Source organism: Hyaena hyaena, unplaced genomic scaffold (genome assembly GCF_003009895.1).
Source record: "Hyaena hyaena isolate Hyena2069 unplaced genomic scaffold, ASM300989v1 scaffold_670, whole genome shotgun sequence".
NCBI lineage: Eukaryota > Metazoa > Chordata > Mammalia > Carnivora > Hyaenidae > Hyaena > Hyaena hyaena.
In genome coordinates this window covers 987,071-1,005,070 of record NW_024081306.1, presented here as the reverse complement: position 1 = coordinate 1,005,070, position 18,000 = coordinate 987,071, and the positions used below count along the sequence as shown (strand labels likewise).

The 18,000-nt window shown below is 43.7% G+C and overlaps 1 protein-coding gene across 1 annotated transcript in view; it reads left to right on the top strand.

Annotated features, from left to right (window-relative positions):
* The window catches only part of OTUD7A (OTU deubiquitinase 7A), a gene marked incomplete at its 5' end in the record, with an annotated part of 94,504 nt that overhangs the window by 34,099 nt on the left and 42,405 nt on the right, over positions 1-18,000 (top strand). Inside the window, 3 exons of the mRNA XM_039217186.1 lie at positions 9,334-9,435; positions 12,952-13,079; positions 13,895-14,007. Coding sequence (XP_039073117.1) covers positions 9,334-9,435; positions 12,952-13,079; positions 13,895-14,007 — 343 coding nt within the window. The remainder of the gene's footprint in view (positions 1-9,333; positions 9,436-12,951; positions 13,080-13,894; positions 14,008-18,000) is intronic.

Sequence of the window (18,000 nt, the reverse complement as noted above, 5' to 3'; positions counted from 1 at the left end):
TCTCCATTTACAGGTATAAAAGTGAAACAAACTCACATGACATTCTTTTTGTTTTACACATTTTCAAATCTACTGGAAAGTTGAAAGATTAGTACCTATTTACTATGTAGCAAGAGTCACCAATTTTCAGTTAGGTCACATTTGCTTTATCTCTCTCTCTCTCTCTTTTCTTTTTTACTCTATTTTTACTGTGAAAATGTTGAAGAGTGCCGAGGGAAGTACACCCATCATGCAGAACCTGGCCCCTTTTTTTCTGAACCATTTGAATGTGTATTGCAAGCATGTACCTGAAAATTCTCCTGTGAAACCAGAACACTGTCACTCCTAAGAAAAATAGCATTTACTTAGTATGCTATCTAACATAGAGTCAGTATTCACATTTTCCCAATTAGTCCCAAAATCTCATTTCTATTTTTTTCTTTTTTTTTTAAATATTTTTTATTTATTTCTAGGAGAGAGAGACAGAGTGAGCAGGGGAGGGTCAAAGGGAGAGGGAGATACAGACTCCGAAATTGGCTCCAGGCTCTGAGCTGGCAGTCAGCACAGAGCCCGATGCGGGGCTTGAACCCACAAACCGTGAGATCATGACCTAAGCAAAAGTCGGATGCTTAACCGACTAAGCCACCCAGGCACCCCTCTATTTTTTTTTCATTCCAAGACCCACCAACATCCATTTGGTTATATCTCTTTTGCCTCTTTTAAAGAACAGCCCCCTATCTTTTCTTTTGCTTTTCCTGATAATGATTTTTTTCAAGAGTACCCACCTATTATTTCATATCCCATTCTTAAATGACCCAATGGGACTTATTCCCCACTACCTCTCCCTAGGGGCCATGTGACCCTGGTTTACTCTCCCAGTTCCTGGAAGAGTAGTTGAAACAAAGAGAGGTCAGAGCAATGGACTATCTGATCTGTGTGCTCTATGGGGAAAAAAAGGGGGAATGAGCCTTCTCTGCCTGAACACTGGCATTCCCAAAGAGTGGCATTGTGGGGAGAGATAGAAGCAAAAAGGAATGGAACAAAGGGAGAGAGGGAGGAGGGAATATGAGAAAAAAGGAAATATCTTGGTTTTGATTGTGGAAACCAGAGGCAGAGAAAGAAGCCTCATGTACAACACACATTTTTCAACCTTTAAAATATCTGTTTTTATGTTATATAATGCAAAGATCACCAAAGTCATGTAGTGGTACTGCTGGGGAAGGAGGAATGAGAATGAAAACTGGGGACGCACATCAAGGGACCTTCAACTTGATCTTTAGCTTTTTTTTTTTTTTTTTACATCCAAAGGCAAGAGCTGAGGCAAATATGACAGAGGGTTCAGGGAGAATGAGCAACCCTTGTTTCTCTAAGGAAGCATAGTAGAAAGACTAAGTCTATGACTTCAGACTAACAGACTTGAGCTTCAGCTCCACTACTTATTGAATAATATATTTTTTGAAACCATACCAGCTCACAGAAGTTAAAACTGGCTTGCCAACAAACTCAACCATGTCCAAATAAATTAGATCAGCTTTATTCATGATCAGATTTTGCCCTGCATGAGCAATGGCCCCTTTAAGATTCAGTGCACTGTGGCATGTTCATGGACTCCCTGAGCCTGTTTCCTTGTCTGTATACTGGGAATGTGCAACCTCATGGAGAGCTGAGTGATTTATTGTCAGTCTTACAGTTAGTGGAAGACACTGTCCCAAGCCAGCAGGACCGTCAACCAAGAATCTGTCACTATCCCACAGAACAAGAAGTCTGGGGACAGGGAAGCTCATGACAAGGCCGGCAGCTCCCCAGTGTCAGCAAGGACCCAGGCACACCCTGCTTTCTCCCCTTCTATTCTCAGTTGTTCAGTGCTGCCTCCATTCAGGGTACAACATGGCTATAGATTCATCCAGCAACACATCCTCACACAGCAGCATCCAGGGAAGGGATGGAGAGGCCCTGTCTATGTCCCTTTTGAAGGATGAACAACACTTTCCTAGTAGCTGCCCCAGCAGATTTCTTTTCCATCTTCCAGGCCAACTGACAGTGTGTGGCCACACCAAGACCAGTCCCTGGCAAGGAGCATGGAATTGCATCTATTGCCTTGCTCCTAGCAATATTCACTCCACACAGCAAGGAAGGAATCTTGTCTTCCCTGGAAAACACCAGCCATAGCAGGGTTCTGTGAGCAAGGGTGGGAGAGAAAAGCTATTATATAGGCAAACCATGGGGTCTGCCCAATAATGCAGATCGCCTGCCTCGTTAGCATATCCCCTCCCCATCCTTCCCTGTTTCTCTGCTAACACCCCACCCAGTGGCTCTTGGGAGGAGCCTCTGCCAGCTTCAAACAAATTCAGAGGATGGATGGGGTCATCCCACTTTAATATTAAATGTGTTGCGTTTTCAGGTGACAGCCACTCTATTAATGCTGTGTAAGTGAGAATCTTGTAATTTTCCTCCATTCTGTGGCAACCCAGTTTTAATATCTCCCAGCCTGGATGTTTCAAAAGGCTTTGAATAAGTCAGGTGAGACAAGTTGCTGTTTCACAGCCTGGGGGAAAAAAAAAGAAGCTATCAAGTAATGGCATGTTATTTCCAATTATGTCTCTGACCGGTTATCCAGTGGCACTGTCAATTAAGGCCCTTAATTGCATTTCTCATTTAGCTTTAATAAGATGATTTGCAAGTGGTGAGAATACACCAATTTGTTAACAAAAGTATTAGCATCATCAATAATAGAAGCTTGTCTATTTGATTTTGTAGTGTTAATTTCAATACATGTCTTCATTTAGAATAAAGGATAATTATTTTATATGAATAAAACCACTTATCATTAAAATGCAGTTACTGAATCTTAACCAAGAAGCACTGTAGAGGAGATAAATATCCAGTTTAAACACTTTACTGACACAGTTTGTTATATTAACTTTGTTAATGTGGTAATCTGTTAAGCAATAACTCTTCCAACTCTGAACTAAATGTACTTTTGAGAGTCTTAACATCCAGCATTACTTGTAGTTCTTGGCCTTCATATTTCATTATTGATGACTGAAAGCAGTAATATCTTTATTAAAATTAGTTCTTAATAATGACAGATGGCTTTTTGGAATGTAAATAATGCAATGCCCCCCAATGATTCCAATCCTATTAGTATTATTCCCTTTATTAATAAAAAGAAGAAGAATCAAATGTTTTCACAACTTCTTCGAAATATCTATTATAAACATTCTCACTTGATGGAAATGCCACAGAGATGAAGGCCCAAGAGGTGGTTTTTATATTCTATTCCCCCAGTAAAAAAAATATGTCACAAATAGCATGTGGTAACATGATATATTCAAAGTGCTAAAAGGAAAAATGTACATCCAAGAATACTGTATGTGGCAAGATTACCATTCAGATTTAAAAGAAAGATAAAGAGTTTCCCAGACACACAAACACCATATGATTCATTTATATGTGGAATCTGAAAACAAAACAAACAAAAACAAAACAAACAGACTTAAATACAGAGACAAGCTGGTGGTTGCCAGAGGAGAGGTGGGGGGATGGGTATAATAGGTGAAGGAGATTAAGGGATTCAAACTTCCAATTATAAAATAAATCATGGAGATGAAAAGTAAAGCATAAGCAATATAGTCAATAATACTGTAATAATGTTGCATGGTGAGCATTAAGTAATGTTTAGATTGTCAAATCACTGTGTTATATACCTGAAACTAAGATAGCATTGTATGTCCACTATACTTCATTTATATATAGATAGATAGATATAGATATAGATATAGATATAGATATAGATACAGTAACTTCCCATAACATTATAAATGTAAGCTAAGAGGCACTTGGGGAGTGGAGGGGCTCAGTGGGAGGAGCATCTGACTCTTGAATTCCGCTCAGGCCATGATCACAGGGTCATGAGATCAAGCCCCACTTCAGGCTCCTCACTGAGTGGGAGCCTTCTTAAGATTATTTTTTTGTAGTTTTCAGTCTAGATATAACATGTTTCATGAAATTTATGTCTAAGTATTATATTCTTATTTCATTTTCTAAGTCATATGTTACTAGTAAATAGAAATATAAATGATATCTGTAAATTGACCTTGTTTCCTGAGATCTTGCTAAATTTAAGTTCCCTTATTAGGTTTAGGAGTGTTTTGGTAGATTCCTAAGTATGTTCTACCTAAACAATTATGTTATCTATTGATAAATGCAGTTCCATTCATTTTTTTTCTATCATAACATCTTCTTGCCTTATTACACAGATTCAGACTGTCATCAATAGTGGGTAATGTTCCTCATCTGAGGTTGAAAGCATCCAATATCTTACTATTAAGTATCGTGTTAGCTGCAGGGTTTTTGTAGATGACTTGACCAGATTGAGGAAGTTACCTTATGTTCCTGCCAATTTCAGTGTTGAAAGATAGTTTTCCTGGGTATAGAACTCTAGCTTAGAGGTTATTTTCTTTTAGCACTTTGATGGTGTCATTCCACTGTGTGTAGGCTTATGTTACTTTTCCCCCTGGTGTGTAATAGTTCCCTTTTTCCTCTGCTTTTAAGATTTCTCTTCAATTTTCAGCAGTTTCACTATATGCCATTTACTTTGTATTTATTCTTTTTAAAACTTACAGATCCTCTAAAAATTGTCTTTAACCAGTTTTAGAAAATTCTTGATGATTTATCTATTCAGATATTGTTTCTGCCCCATTTTTTCTATTCTCTTGAACATACTAATTAAATGACTTAAAGTCTCTGTCAGATAACTTCAAAATTTGGATAATCTGCATGCCTTTTCTGTTACTTCATTTTTCCCTTTTGGTTTTCAGTTAGTTACTCTTGGGGATTTTGTTTGGTTGGGTTTTGTTTTTTGTTTTTGTTTGGATTTGGCATACCTAGTAATTTTTGTGTGCCTTATAGACCTTGTGAATATAAAATTTCAGAGACCCCAAATGATATTATCCTCCTCTAGAAATGGTGTACCCTTCCCCTGCTGGTGGCTGATTAGCTTACTCTGGTCACAGACAGATGGGTTGAAGCTGGGTTTCAGTTCTGGTAAGGCTCAAGCTACTTTATGTTCATTCCTGTTCTTTAATACTTTCAACTCATCCTGTTGTATTTTGTGGGACCTTCCCCCCTTGATGGATAGTAAACTTTGTATTTGATGAGGCTGCTCTTTTGTGTCAACAACTGTGAGATGTCCAAAATTTTACTGGCAGAAAACCTGAGACTTCTCGGTCACAGGAGAGAGATTCTGTTGTAGTTGAGGCACGTGCAAAATCTGGGACATCCCATGGGAGCATTTTTCTTCTTGTGGAAACCTTCCTGTGGCCCAGAGAAATAAAAGCTGATCAATGTACCTCCCTCTTCCATGCATTCTGCAGTATGGAATGTTCTTTCCCCACATGCTAGAGTTGTGCTTCTCCTCTCTATCACAAAATTGGCATATGCCATCACAGTGCCTGTAACTTACCTATTTTTTTTCAACCTCTTCCTAATCACAACTGGACAAAAGTATTATGCTCACTTCAGCAGCACATATACTGAAAAAAAAAAAAAGGACAAAGTATTTTTATAAAACTGAATCATAACTAAGCCTGAATCTCCTAGGTTCCCTTTTGGCTAAACTGCCATCCAGAGGATGTGCCAGACATGCCAGTCTGGAGTTGCCACTACAGGAATAAAATGAAGCAACATGGCCATAAGGGGTCAGGAAGGAATTGAATTTTCAAAACAGATTTATATAACCCCTATCCTATTCATCTTGCTCATTCTCCAGAAAGCAGTTGAGAGTCAGAGTAGTCCCCTAGGGGGACAGCCACATTCAGTGAACAAACTGCCTTACTAAGGTACTGTTATGGACTGAATGTTTGTATCTCCCCGTAAATCCCTATGTTGGAACCCTTGATCCTTAGTGTGATGGTATTTGGCAGTAGGTCCTTTAAGAGGTAATTAAATTTAAATAAGGTCATGAGGATGGGGCCCCCATGATGGGATTAGTGTCCTTACAAAAGGAGGAATAGATCAGAGCTCACTTTCCACCATGAGAGGGCACAGTAAGAAGTCTGCCACCTACAAACCTGGAAGAGGGTTCTGACCAGGAACCACATCAGCCAGCACTTCAGTCTGGGACTTCCTGCCTCTACAGCTGTGAGAAATATGTCTGTGGATTAAGCTACCCAGTCTGTGGTATTTTGTTATAGAAGATACCCAAGATGACTACTTTTTTTTAATTTTTCTCATTGATTTCTAGCTTATTTTTAGTATGACCAGAGCACATACTATAAATGATTTCAAATCCTGTGAAGTTTGTTGACACTTTTTTATGGCCCAATATGTGGTCAATATTGGAAAATATTCCATGTGACTTGAAAAAAATATGTGATTACTTTTCAGTCAGTGGGTGAAGTGTTGTATATATGTCAAGTTTACCTATATATTAGATCAGGTTCTTGAATTATGTTTATCTAATCTCTACTGAAGTTTTCGTTTGTTGAGTCTATCATTTATCCAGAGAGTTTGGTTAAACATCTCCAGTTTTGACTGTGGGTTTATTTCTTTCTCGGGTCTATCAATTTTTGCTTTATATATATTTTAGACTGTCTTAGGTATATGCACATTAAGTGTTTTTATATTTTCCATTTGACTTTACTGTATTATCATTATGAAATATCCCTCTTTTTAAAATTTTTTAAAATGTTTTATTTATTTTGGGGTGCCTGGGTGGCTTAGTCGGTTAAGCGTCTGACTTTCGCTTAAGTCATGATCTCATGGTTCGTGGGTTCAAGCCCCGCGTCGGGCTCTGTGCTGACTGCCAGCTCAGAGCCTGGAGCCTATTTCAGAGTCTGTATCTCCCTCTCTCTCTGACCCTCCCCTGTTCACGCTGTCTCTCTCTCTTTCTCTCTCTCTCCTAGAAATAAATAAAAATATTTAAAAAAATAAATAAATAAAATGTTTTATTTATTTCTGAGAGATAGAGGGAGACAGCATGAGCAGGGGAGGGTCAGAAAGAGAGACACAGAATCTGAACCAGGCTGCAGGCTCTGAGCTAGCTGTCAGCACAGAGCCTAATGCGGGGCTCAAACCCACCAACCTGAGCTGAGTCAGACGCTTAACCGACTGAGCCACCCAGTCCCTCTTTATCCTGTGCCTTAATAATGTCACCAACATTGTGGGGATGAGCACTGGATGTTATATGGAAATCAACTTGACAATAAACTATAAAAAAAAATGTCACCAACATCTGAGATCAGTAGGGCTTCACTAGCTTTATTTTTGCTTAGTCTTTTTTTTTTGTTTTGTTTTGTTTTTCACAGGTTTTTAAAAATTTATTTATTTTGAGAGATGGAGTAAGAACATGAGGGGTGAGGGGCAGAGAGAGAGGGAAAGAGAGAATCCCAAGCAGGCTCAATGCCATCAGTGCAGAGCCTAACATGAGACTCAATCTCATAAAACATGAAAGCGTGACCTTGAGCCAAAATCAAGAGTCAGACACTTAACCAGCTGAGCTACCTAGGAGCCCCTTTGCTTAGTTTTTGAATGGTGTATCTTTCTCTACCTAGTTACAGTTATATTTCTGTGTCATTATGTTTATGGTGTTTTCTGTCAGCAGCATATACTTGTCTTTTTTTTTTTTTTGAACAAGGTTGACAATCTCTGTCTCTTAATTGGAGTATTTAGTTTACTCACATTTAATATAAATATTGATATATTTTGTTTCAAATTCATTATCTTGCTATGTATTTTATTTGTGTCTTATTGTGTCTCTTTTTTCTTCTCTCTTATAGTCTTTTGAATTATTTAAGAATATTTATTATTCTGGTTTCCCCACTACTAGCTTATCAATTATATGTTCTTTTATTATTCTCTTAGTCGTTACCCTACAATTTCCAAAACCCACTGTCAAGATATTAGAATGTACTTTAATTTGGCCCTTTTACCACTTCCTAATCAATGTAAGGATCTTAAGATTTATGTCATTTATTACACATTTCCATATTTTGTGTTACTGCTGTCATGTATTTTAATTTTACATATACTTTAATCCTCAAAAAGGCATCTCTGATATTGTTTTAAACAGTCAGTATTTATTTACATTTACCAATGTACATGCCTTTTCAAGCCCTTTATTCCTTCTTTGTGCCCTGCGGTATTCTCTACTGAATCCCTTTAGTATTCTTTACTTCAGGTCTGATGGGTTATCCCTTTCTGTTCATTTGAGGTCTGAAGTTGTAGATTGGTAATAACTGCCAGAATAAGGTGGAAACACAGGTTCTCCACTCTGCCTTTGTTGACACCTGTGGATGCATGGGCTTCTTGTTACTGCTGGGAGGGAGCAGAGGGACGTCATTACTACCAGATGGGTGTGAAAGGCCAAGTGCCCCATATGTTCTTGATCGGTAGGGGGTGGAGTCCATATTATCACCTAGCAGGACTGAAGAGCTGGCAATGCTTTCAGCCTTCTCTGACACCATCTGGCACTGGGGGAATGGGTGGTGAGTGGCTCATTATGCCTCTTAAGGTTGGAAGTTTCAGCTTCCCACTTGGCCTTTGCTGGCAGGGATGATGATGAGCTGTAGCTTCTTCTGTGGCACTTGACTGAAATAGAGCAGTTACTGTCTGTCTTCCTAAGTTTCCCCTTTCCTTGTGTACTGTCTAGAGAGTATAATTCCTTTGCCTCCATTGGTGTCTCCAGGTTGCCAACGTTTCCAATATCTGGTCTGGGATTTGGGTGCAAAAAGAAACTCCAGAGAGCTACCACCATTTATTTCTCAGATCCCAAGGTTCCTGGTCAGTCTGCCTCTTCCTCTACTTTTAAGTCTTCCTGTGCTATTTTACACATGATGTCCAGGATTTTCAGTTGTACTTAAGAGAAGGAATAGAAGAAAATATGTCTACTTCATCTTCCTGGAAGCAGAAGTCTCTGGATGTGTTAATGAGATTTAGCAGGGATATACCTAAGTAGCTATAATGGTTTGGATGTGTTAAATTAAATGTAAACCATACTTTTGGAGGTGTGTACGCATCAAAAAAGGATGGTACATGAGAAAAAAAATAATAACTTTCAGAAAGGGAAACTGTGTTCAAGGAAATTACAGAGAAACTTTTATTTGTGTGCGTGTGTAAAATGTTCCCGAATTCAAGGAGAACAGTCTTTGCCCTTGAGTTTCTTAATCCTCTTGCTAGTTGATGGGAGGATTTGGCTGTTTCTTATCCTAGAGGGAAAATAGCCATAATGTTCTACCTTCCCACTGAAGTTTTCTAGAACCCTCTCAAAAATCATCTGCTGATGTCTATGCTTACTTAGCAAACATTCAAATGCTCTGTTCTGGGATTCTCTTCTAAAGTGCGCTTCTGTTTCAGGTCGCCTGAACTGGTGGTCCACTGTGTGCACAAGCTGTAAACGGCTTCTTCCTTTGGCCACTACAGGGGATGGGAACTGCCTTTTACACGCCGCCTCGCTGGGTAAGCTCCACAACAGAGACAGAGGGCAGCAGCACCCCAGACCTGCTCTGCTCATTGTTAAAGGACAGACATGTGCTAACTAGAGCCACGCACATCACTCATCTGGAAGAGTTCCCAAGGACTGGAGGCAACAATCTAGCCCTTCTTGTCAAACAGCTGGCAGGCTTGGTGAGAACAGAGAGCACACATGAGAAAAGACCTAATATAAAAGAAGGAAGCTTAATCATGAGCTGCAGCGATGGGGATTAGACACCATGGCCTAGAGCAATAAAAGAGGACTTCGTGGTAGAGGTAGGATTTTACTGAGACTTGAAAGAATATAAAAAAGGACATTTCATGTAGGGAGGAGACTGCATAGAAAAACATGAAGGCAGGAATTAATAGGATGTTTAGAAGCAGGGCTGAGCTTGGTTGGGCTTGAGCAGGAAGTTTGGAGAGCAGTATGTTAGGTTGGGTAGGTATGGAGACACCACACTGACAGCAGTCCATACACTTGGACTGACAAAAAGACGTAGGTATCACTTGGGTTAATCACAGGGGAATCTACACAATTGGAATATACAGCAGAGAGGTCAGCAACCTCCAGCAGAGTTGTGTGCTTCTTGGTCACAAAAAGCCGTGCCAGCAGGTACTCAGGCATAAGCAGCACTATTTGAATAACTGAGGGCTCATGGACGACTTTCTGGAAGCTCAACCATCCCTTCTAGACCCAGCCTTATACATATAAAGCAGATCAGTTTTGACAGGCAGGGCTGGATTTGTGCTGGGGACCCACGCATCAAGAGCTGGCCATCCCCCTCAGTCCTAGAGTGAAGGGTCTCTCTCCACAGATGGGAACTTCAAATGAAAATATTCTTAGTTGGCAAGTTTGACCAAGAATATTCCTTGTTGGTCAGACTCCCCTTCCCAGGTAAACACAGTTGATGCTATGACCAAGAGCAAGGGCCAAACCCCAAAACTCTCTTTGGCCCTGTAAGTGAGGCTGGTCCAGCGATAGGTGGACAGAGATGAGATGCCTAAAACCCACAGAGGGAAATGCATGGGGTCTGCGAAGGAGCCTGAGAGCCTCTGAGGGGAATGGAGCCCCAGAGCAATGGGCCGCATTCCACAGGCCTGGCCAGGGGTGATTGGGGACACAAAGGCTTCCACCTACCTGCTTCCTTTACATTTCAAAATGAACATATTTCTGTTTGTTGGCATTATAAAAGTATTCCACATTTGTCACAGTAAGAAAATAAAAATCAACAACCCTACCACCGAGCAAAGTCCGCTTTCAATGTTTTGGTGTATTTTGTCTCTTCTTCCAGTGAAATTATGATCTCACAGTGTTCACAGTTTGGAATCCAGCATTTTTCCCTTAAAATTATATTGTGAATGTCTTATGTTTTTGGTAGTTGTATCATAGTTCATCATAATGTATTAACTATTCCCCTGCTGTGGAACATATTTCTTCACCTTGTTGTGTGTAAAATCTCGAAAGAACACAAAAGAAGAAATCTCTCATCTTTGTCCAACAACAGCTTCATTACAAAGGAAATGCCTTTGTCCCTCAGAAACTGCAGTGTGCAGAGACACTGTCCCTCTCAGCACTACAGGTGGGCAAAGCCACAAATCAGGTCACACGTCACTATGGTCTGTTCTGAGGTCAGGCGTTTTCTCAGTGAGCACAGTGGACCTCCTGTCTGCCTGGGAAGAGAAAGTATCTCATGGGCCAGCCTTGCTCCAGCCACTAAAGAGTCTGGGCCATGGCTGAGCCTGGGGCTTGTGGCCAGTGGACCTTTTCTTCTGGTACCTTGTCTTCCTTTTGTACTCCAGTTGCTAAACCCTACAGGGAGGGGTAGCACTGCCCAAAGCAGCCATGCAACACTGACCAGGGGTGCTTATTAAACCTGCTGTCCAGGCCTGACATTGACCTAGGGTTGTGGGACACACACAGAAATGACAGTATCCTAGAGCCAGGCTCGTAAGCAAACATTCATGGGGCAGGGAGAACCTCTCTGCAAAAGAGACCTAAACAAGGAGCCATGGAGCTGAGACTGGATTTGCCCTATGTAGGAGAGTTCTGAGAGGAGATTGCAGGCAGGTCTGAGGGATGAGTAAGATCAGCTCAGCCTGTTTATAACAGGAGCATTAATGGCCACTGCCATCCATCTATGTTGTAGAAAAAGATAAAAGCCTCTCTTGATGGAAAGCCCATAGCAGCCCCTGGTTATTGCATACTTTTGCACCATAGGATACATGGCCAGAATGAGCCTTTAAAGATTAGGTCAGTGCAGGTCACTCCTCTTGTGAAAACTCTCCAGAGACCCTTAGCTCACCCTTCACCTTGTCCCCTTGATCCTCTCTCCAGCCACATTTCCTTCTTGCCATTTCTCAAGTATGCCATGTGGGCACCCCTTGGGGCTGGTGCCTGGCCTTCCCCTCTGCCTGGGATGGCAGCCCATCTCCCTTCTATACACACTTGAGTCTATGCTCTGATGTCTCCATTCATGCCATGACCAATGCCAACCAGCATCCCATCCTCTTGACCTGCTTCATCTCTCCTTATTGGTGCCACTGCCCCTGAGATGGTATGTTATGTGACAATTCAGTGGCTACTCTACCTTCCCCCAGTGTGTGCTCTGTGAGATTTTAGGAACTTAGTCTGCCCTGATTGCTGCTGTGGTTATTCCCAACAACCAGGATGGTGTCTCACCCCTTTTATGAAATAAGTTTGGAATTAATTAAATAGAATTAATGATTAAATGGATGGATATGGATGCATGGATGGATAGATGGATGGACAGATGGATAGATTTCCCCGCTCTTTCCCCACAGCCAGAGCTGCACCTCTTATTAGTTTCTTCCATTTGTTGGGTCTCTTGACCACATCTGACCTGCCTCAACAATGTACTCAGAAATAGATGGTTTTCCTTATAATCCCTCAAGGCCCAGCACAGGCTGGGGAGGAGGTAAGGGAGAAAGACATTCTACCTCAAAAGTAGGTACTTTCTCTTAGTTCTAGATCTTTTCAGTGGTGTCCACTGATGCTCTGCTGCTCAGGAGGCTGAGATGCTTTAGGGCAGAGACATCAGGTGTGGCAGACCCTAGATTAAGCCAGGCTCCTATTGTCATCCTTGCTTGAGGCCCCATGTGAGGACACATCACCAACCTATCCACAGAGACTGTCTCTCACTCAAACACAAGATGTGGAGGGTGAACATGAGGTCCCTCAAAAAAAACCTGTGAAATTGAAAGTGGCTTGCCAAGGGTCCCGAAGAGAAGCAACCCACTGTTGCTTCCTGAGAAGGGGACAGCCTCCTTCATTCACCAACTTTCTTCAATGGGAAATGGAGAAAGCCCAAAGGGGAATTGCTGTCTAATCATGAGAACTGATGGCTGACTAATGAGTTATCTTTGTATGTGGATGCAGGAGGCCAGGCCTGGTACCTTGTGACAGTGTGAGTCACCTACTGACTTATCCCCCTCCTCATATCTTGTCTCTCTCTTCTGTTCCTCATGGGCCTCCCGCTGCAGGAATGTGGGGGTTTCATGACCGGGACCTTGTTTTGCGGAAAGCTCTCTACACCATGATGAGGACAGGGGCTGAAAGGGAAGCCCTAAAGAGAAGATGGAGGTGGCAGCAGACGCAACAGAACAAAGAGGTTAGTATCTGCTGGGGTGTCCAGAGCCTAGGACCCACACCAGGCACAGCCACGCGCCATAGTGAAGTCCAGAGCTGGGCCCCAAGGCCAAGTCCGTCTTGTGAGGTCAGGCAGCAATAGCTTCTGGGACTAGTAAAGATGTCTCCATTTAAACCCACTGAAGAGGTGCCCATTATAAAAGCTCAGCCCCTGGCACACACAGTGACAACATGTCCATTCTTACTGCCTATCCTTATATTATTATGAAAACCATCCACCTTCACTCTGAAAAAGTGTCCTGGTTTGGATGATGAATTACACAGTCACCTATGTCTGGTCCCTACTGATGGTAGCTTGAAGGTCAGGTGTAGCCACAGGGCAGTCCTGGCACAGTCTACAGCCCCAGCTCCTGCGTAAATGTACTTGATCCACAGAGAATACTAGTCTTCCTGATGATGAGGGACATTAGCACTTTGCTGTCCTAGAAGAAGTATCTGCCTGCTCTCTGACTGAACTTGGCCCATCATCCCTTTAAACTGTTTAATAGTCAACCCCAAGCCTGGTATGTGTCCGTATTATGTTTTGTCATTCCTGGTAATGACCTTGTTGCTGGGTGGACTCCCAACAGCATTGAAATTGGAGACTGGGCATTCTGAAGAAATGCTGTTGATAGCACATAGGGGCAGTCAGTGGCCACTAGCAGGTGGTGCCCAGCCTGGATGTTGGTTGGGCTTGGACTGACCCAGGGGTTCAGCAGGGCTGCCTGTCTCACCCAGAGTGAGGGGTGGGTGAGGAGGCCAGCCTACCACCTCCTGAGCCGGCTTCCATTGTGCCAGTCAGGGCTGGTGTACACCGAGGAGGAATGGGAGCGGGAGTGGACTGAGCTGCTGAAATTGGCATCCAGCGAGCCACGCACGCACTTCAGCAAGAATGGTGGCACAGGTGGGGGGTAAGTGCTGCCCTTTCCCCTCCCCAATGGTCACCTTGAGCTCCTGGCCACCCGGTTTGGGAAGTGGCTCAAGGGAGCATGTGGTAACCCCAGGCTGGGGGAGACACAAAGCCTCCTGCCTTCAGACACTAAATTCTCCTCAAGGACTCAGGGCAGAGTTGTGAAGCACGGTTGGACCCCTGCCAGATATTTGGGGGAAAGTTTACCCAGCCTTGCATGCGTTTTGCAGGTGGAGGCATGAAGGTCACCAGTGTCACCCCTTCTTCATTACAGACAGTACTGGGGAGACAACTGCCCAGCCAGCCTTTGTAGGAGTCATGTGACTTGGGAGACCCTGAACACTGCTGTTGTACTTACCAGTACCTCAAGCGGCTGAGTTTAGATTTTTTCCATCTAAGTGTCTATTTAATTTCTGCCTTCAGGAAGTCACACTGAGGGGCACCTGGGTGGCTCAGTTAGTTGAGCATCCGACTTCAGCTCAGGGCATGATCTCATGGTTTGTAAGCTTGAGCTCCACATCAGACTGGCTGCTATCAGCACAGAGCCTGCTTCAGATTCTCTCTCTCTCTCTCTCTCTCTCTTTCTCTGTGTGTGTGTGTGTGTGTGTGTCTGTCTCTCTCTTTCTCAAAAATAAACACTAAAAAAAAAAAAAAAAGAAATCACACTGTGAGAGCAAAACGTCATTAAGTGAGCTCAGCAACTCTCAAATGAACTCCATAGATATCATTCACATTAGTGGCAAAAAGGTTTTGCCTTTGTGCACGTGTAGGGAGTAGCTTGTTCTGAACACACAGCTTAAGTGTCCAGTATGAGAATGAAGAGTGTGGCCAAACAAAGCAGCCACCAAACCTGTGGCCCTAGCATCTCAAAGGCAGTATGTGCTTTGGTTCATACTGAAGCTGAGGGCCAAGTTCTCATGCCTTAGAAAAAGTCTCAGCCATGGGGCGCCTGGGTGGCTCAGCCGGTTGAGTGTCCGACTTCAGCTCAGGTCATGATCTCATGGTTCGTGGGTTCGAGCCCCGCGTCAGGCTCTGTGCTGACTGCCAGCTCAGAGCCTGGAGCGTGCTTCAGATTCTGTGTCTCCCTCTCTCTCTGACCCTGCCCTGCTCACGCTGTCTCTCTCTCTCTGTCTCTCAAAAATAAATAAAACATTTAAAAAAAAGAAAAAGAAAAAGAAAAAGTCTCAGCCAAACAAGTAAGCCTGAGCTTTGGGGCACCTGGGTGGCTCTGTAGGTTAAGCATCTGACTCTTGATTTCAGCTCAGGTCATGATTCCAGAGTCATGGGATTGAACCCCATGTCAGGGTCCGTGCTGAGCATGGAGCCTGCTTAAGATTCTCTCCCTCTCCCCTGCTTGCAGATGTGCACTTTCTCTCTCTCTTTCTCTCTCAAAAAAGAAAGAAAGCCTGAGTGTTGACACTGAGGAGAACCAAGAAAGGATCAGACGCCAGTAGACAGCCCATGCTGGTGGTATGTCCTGGCCCCATATCTTGGCATCTGGGCTCTCAGCCACTGTCAGCAGGGCCTGGGGCTTCTCAGGCCTGGCACTATATCAGAGACCCTCAAAGACAAGTGCTTCTGTACAGAAACCCATAAACACAATTCCCACAGGGTGGTTTTGTCACTTTGTTTTAATAATGTGACATGTTAGCACCAAAAGTCTATCTTATTTGGGACATTTGGGGACAAATAATTCTGAAGAGTCAATTCATTCCTAAAAACTCCACTCTGCTTTTCCATGCCTCCTGAGTCATGCCTGAGAAGTGTCTAAAGAATTCCGTAGCATCCCTTTCATCATTGAAAACAGTGGATTAACTCTAGCCCAGTGTGTCTTCTGGAGTGGAGGGAGGAGGGTACAATAATAACTATCACCACATCCTGTGTCCCCAGAGTTCCCCCATCCAGGAGGCACTTAGGCTATGTTCACACTGCTGATCAGGTGTAACTTAACTCTTAAGGCCCAAGCTCCTCCTACTCCCCAGGAACCAAGAGGGCCCAAAGCTGAGTGACAGGCAGAAGGAGTGGCATATCTGGTGTTCATATCTGTCTCCTTCCCATGGGACTCAGGTTTGCCAACTCAGTAGGGGAAGGACCCCAGCAGAGAGGCCTCCTTTTTGATGAGCCACAGCTCTGTTCTCCTCTTAGGCTTTGGGGAAGTAGAGGAGAGACAGAAGGCATTGGACTAGCTACCCACTCTCCTCAGCTCACAAGAAGGCGGCTCTGGTGTGACTGAGACATGCCAACCCAACTGTAGCTCTCATGCACCTCCAAATGCACCCCCTCCTCAGAACCCTTTCACCACCAATTTGGTCTCAGTTATAAAGGTAAAAATGTGTCTAGTCAGGAGCAATGAGTATTAGATGAAAGATGTCACTTTTCACCCCGAGAGATCCCTTGATATTTTTTTAGTCCCCTCCACTGCAACTTGAACCAGCAGGTTTGGGGATCCAATAAGCATCACACAAGCTACTAGTGTCCTCTTCCATCAGGGGGTACAGAGGTGTTAGGGAGGGATGGACAATACCTGATGTGGGTGGGGAATCTGACACCTGACAGGCTCTCAGGAGCACCCCCCTTTGCTGGTCATTTGCCCAGTCCAAGCCCTCATGGCTGGTTTCTCCTGAGTTTAAAAAATTTTTTTAATGTTTATTTATTTTTGAGAGAGAGAGAGAGAGAGAGAGCATGAGCAGGGGAGGGGCAGAGAGAGAGGGAGACACAGTATCAGAAGCAGACTCCAGACTCTGAGCTGTCGGCACAGAGCCCGATGTAGGGCTCAAACTCATATACTGCAAGATCAAGCCAAGTCAGATGCTTAACCAGCTGAGCCACCCAGGCGCCCCTCTCCTGAGTTTTTAATGATTCCAGGAGCTCAAATACTAACCCCCATGACCCCTCACATGCCAGAGCTCAGATTTTTCTGGCCTGATGTCTGCAGCCCACAGGACCATGTTTGGGCTCAGGATGGTCCCACAGCAGCAGGTAAATCCCAGAAGGAGGCAAGGAACTTCTAGAAATGAAGTCTTTTTGGTTCTGACATGTTAGTTTTACAAACATGTGTGATCTCTGCATGAGACATGAGCTTTTAGTCTGTCTCACCTGGTCTTTTCACCTTTCCTTTCCTTCTGGATTACTCTTGTATGGTCAAGCTAACGAATAATGCCAGTATGTTCTCTCCCTCCAGGAGTGGGTCCCCTGCCATGGGGCTCCCACCTCCCCCATGGGGTTCAGAAGTTCAAAAGAGAGACTTTTTTTTAGCAAGCTATCAGTGTCTCTGCATTTTGCCTCGGTTGTCTTTGGGCAAAGGGAAGAGGTTTCTCTCCTCATGTTGAGCTGAGTGATATGGGGTATCTCTGGGGCTTTAGGGCCTTGGAGACTGGTACCCAGTGTCTTCCCCAAGGCTGTGAAGGCTGAGACTGGCCAGTTCCTAAGTCCTCAGAGCCATGGAGGGTTATGCAGTGCTAAGAGCTACACGTGCATGCTTTCTGAGCACCAGGAGTTAACCCTGGAATGAGGCCTGAGCTGGGCTGTCTTCAGGAGGACTCTGCTACAATGAGGGCAAACTCCAGAGGCCAGGCCAGAAGGCGTGTCACAAGACATCAGCTTTGGGTGCTCTGTCCAGGGAATGAGGATAGAGACAGTCAGCTGTGGGGAGGTCCCAAGACCTGCAAAAGCACCTCCATAGAAATGGGGGTCAGCATTTGGGCCTCTGCCAAGTGCAGTAGGCACCCAAAAGAAGAGTCAAGAAGGACTTTGCCACCCTCTGGCCTCTCTTCTCTGGCCTGTGCCAACTGTACAGGGGGCCACAAATGGCAGCCAGAGAATGAGGAGGCAGTGACATGAGAAACAGAGAAGTGGTCGGAGCCCGACAGCCCCCAGGAGAAGCAACTGGAGCAGCCACACAAAATTTCCAGGTTTCATCTGGGGATAGGAGAGAACTAAGCAAGAGAGAATGAATTTGCAGGTATGATGGTAACAACAACTAAATTGGCCCTCT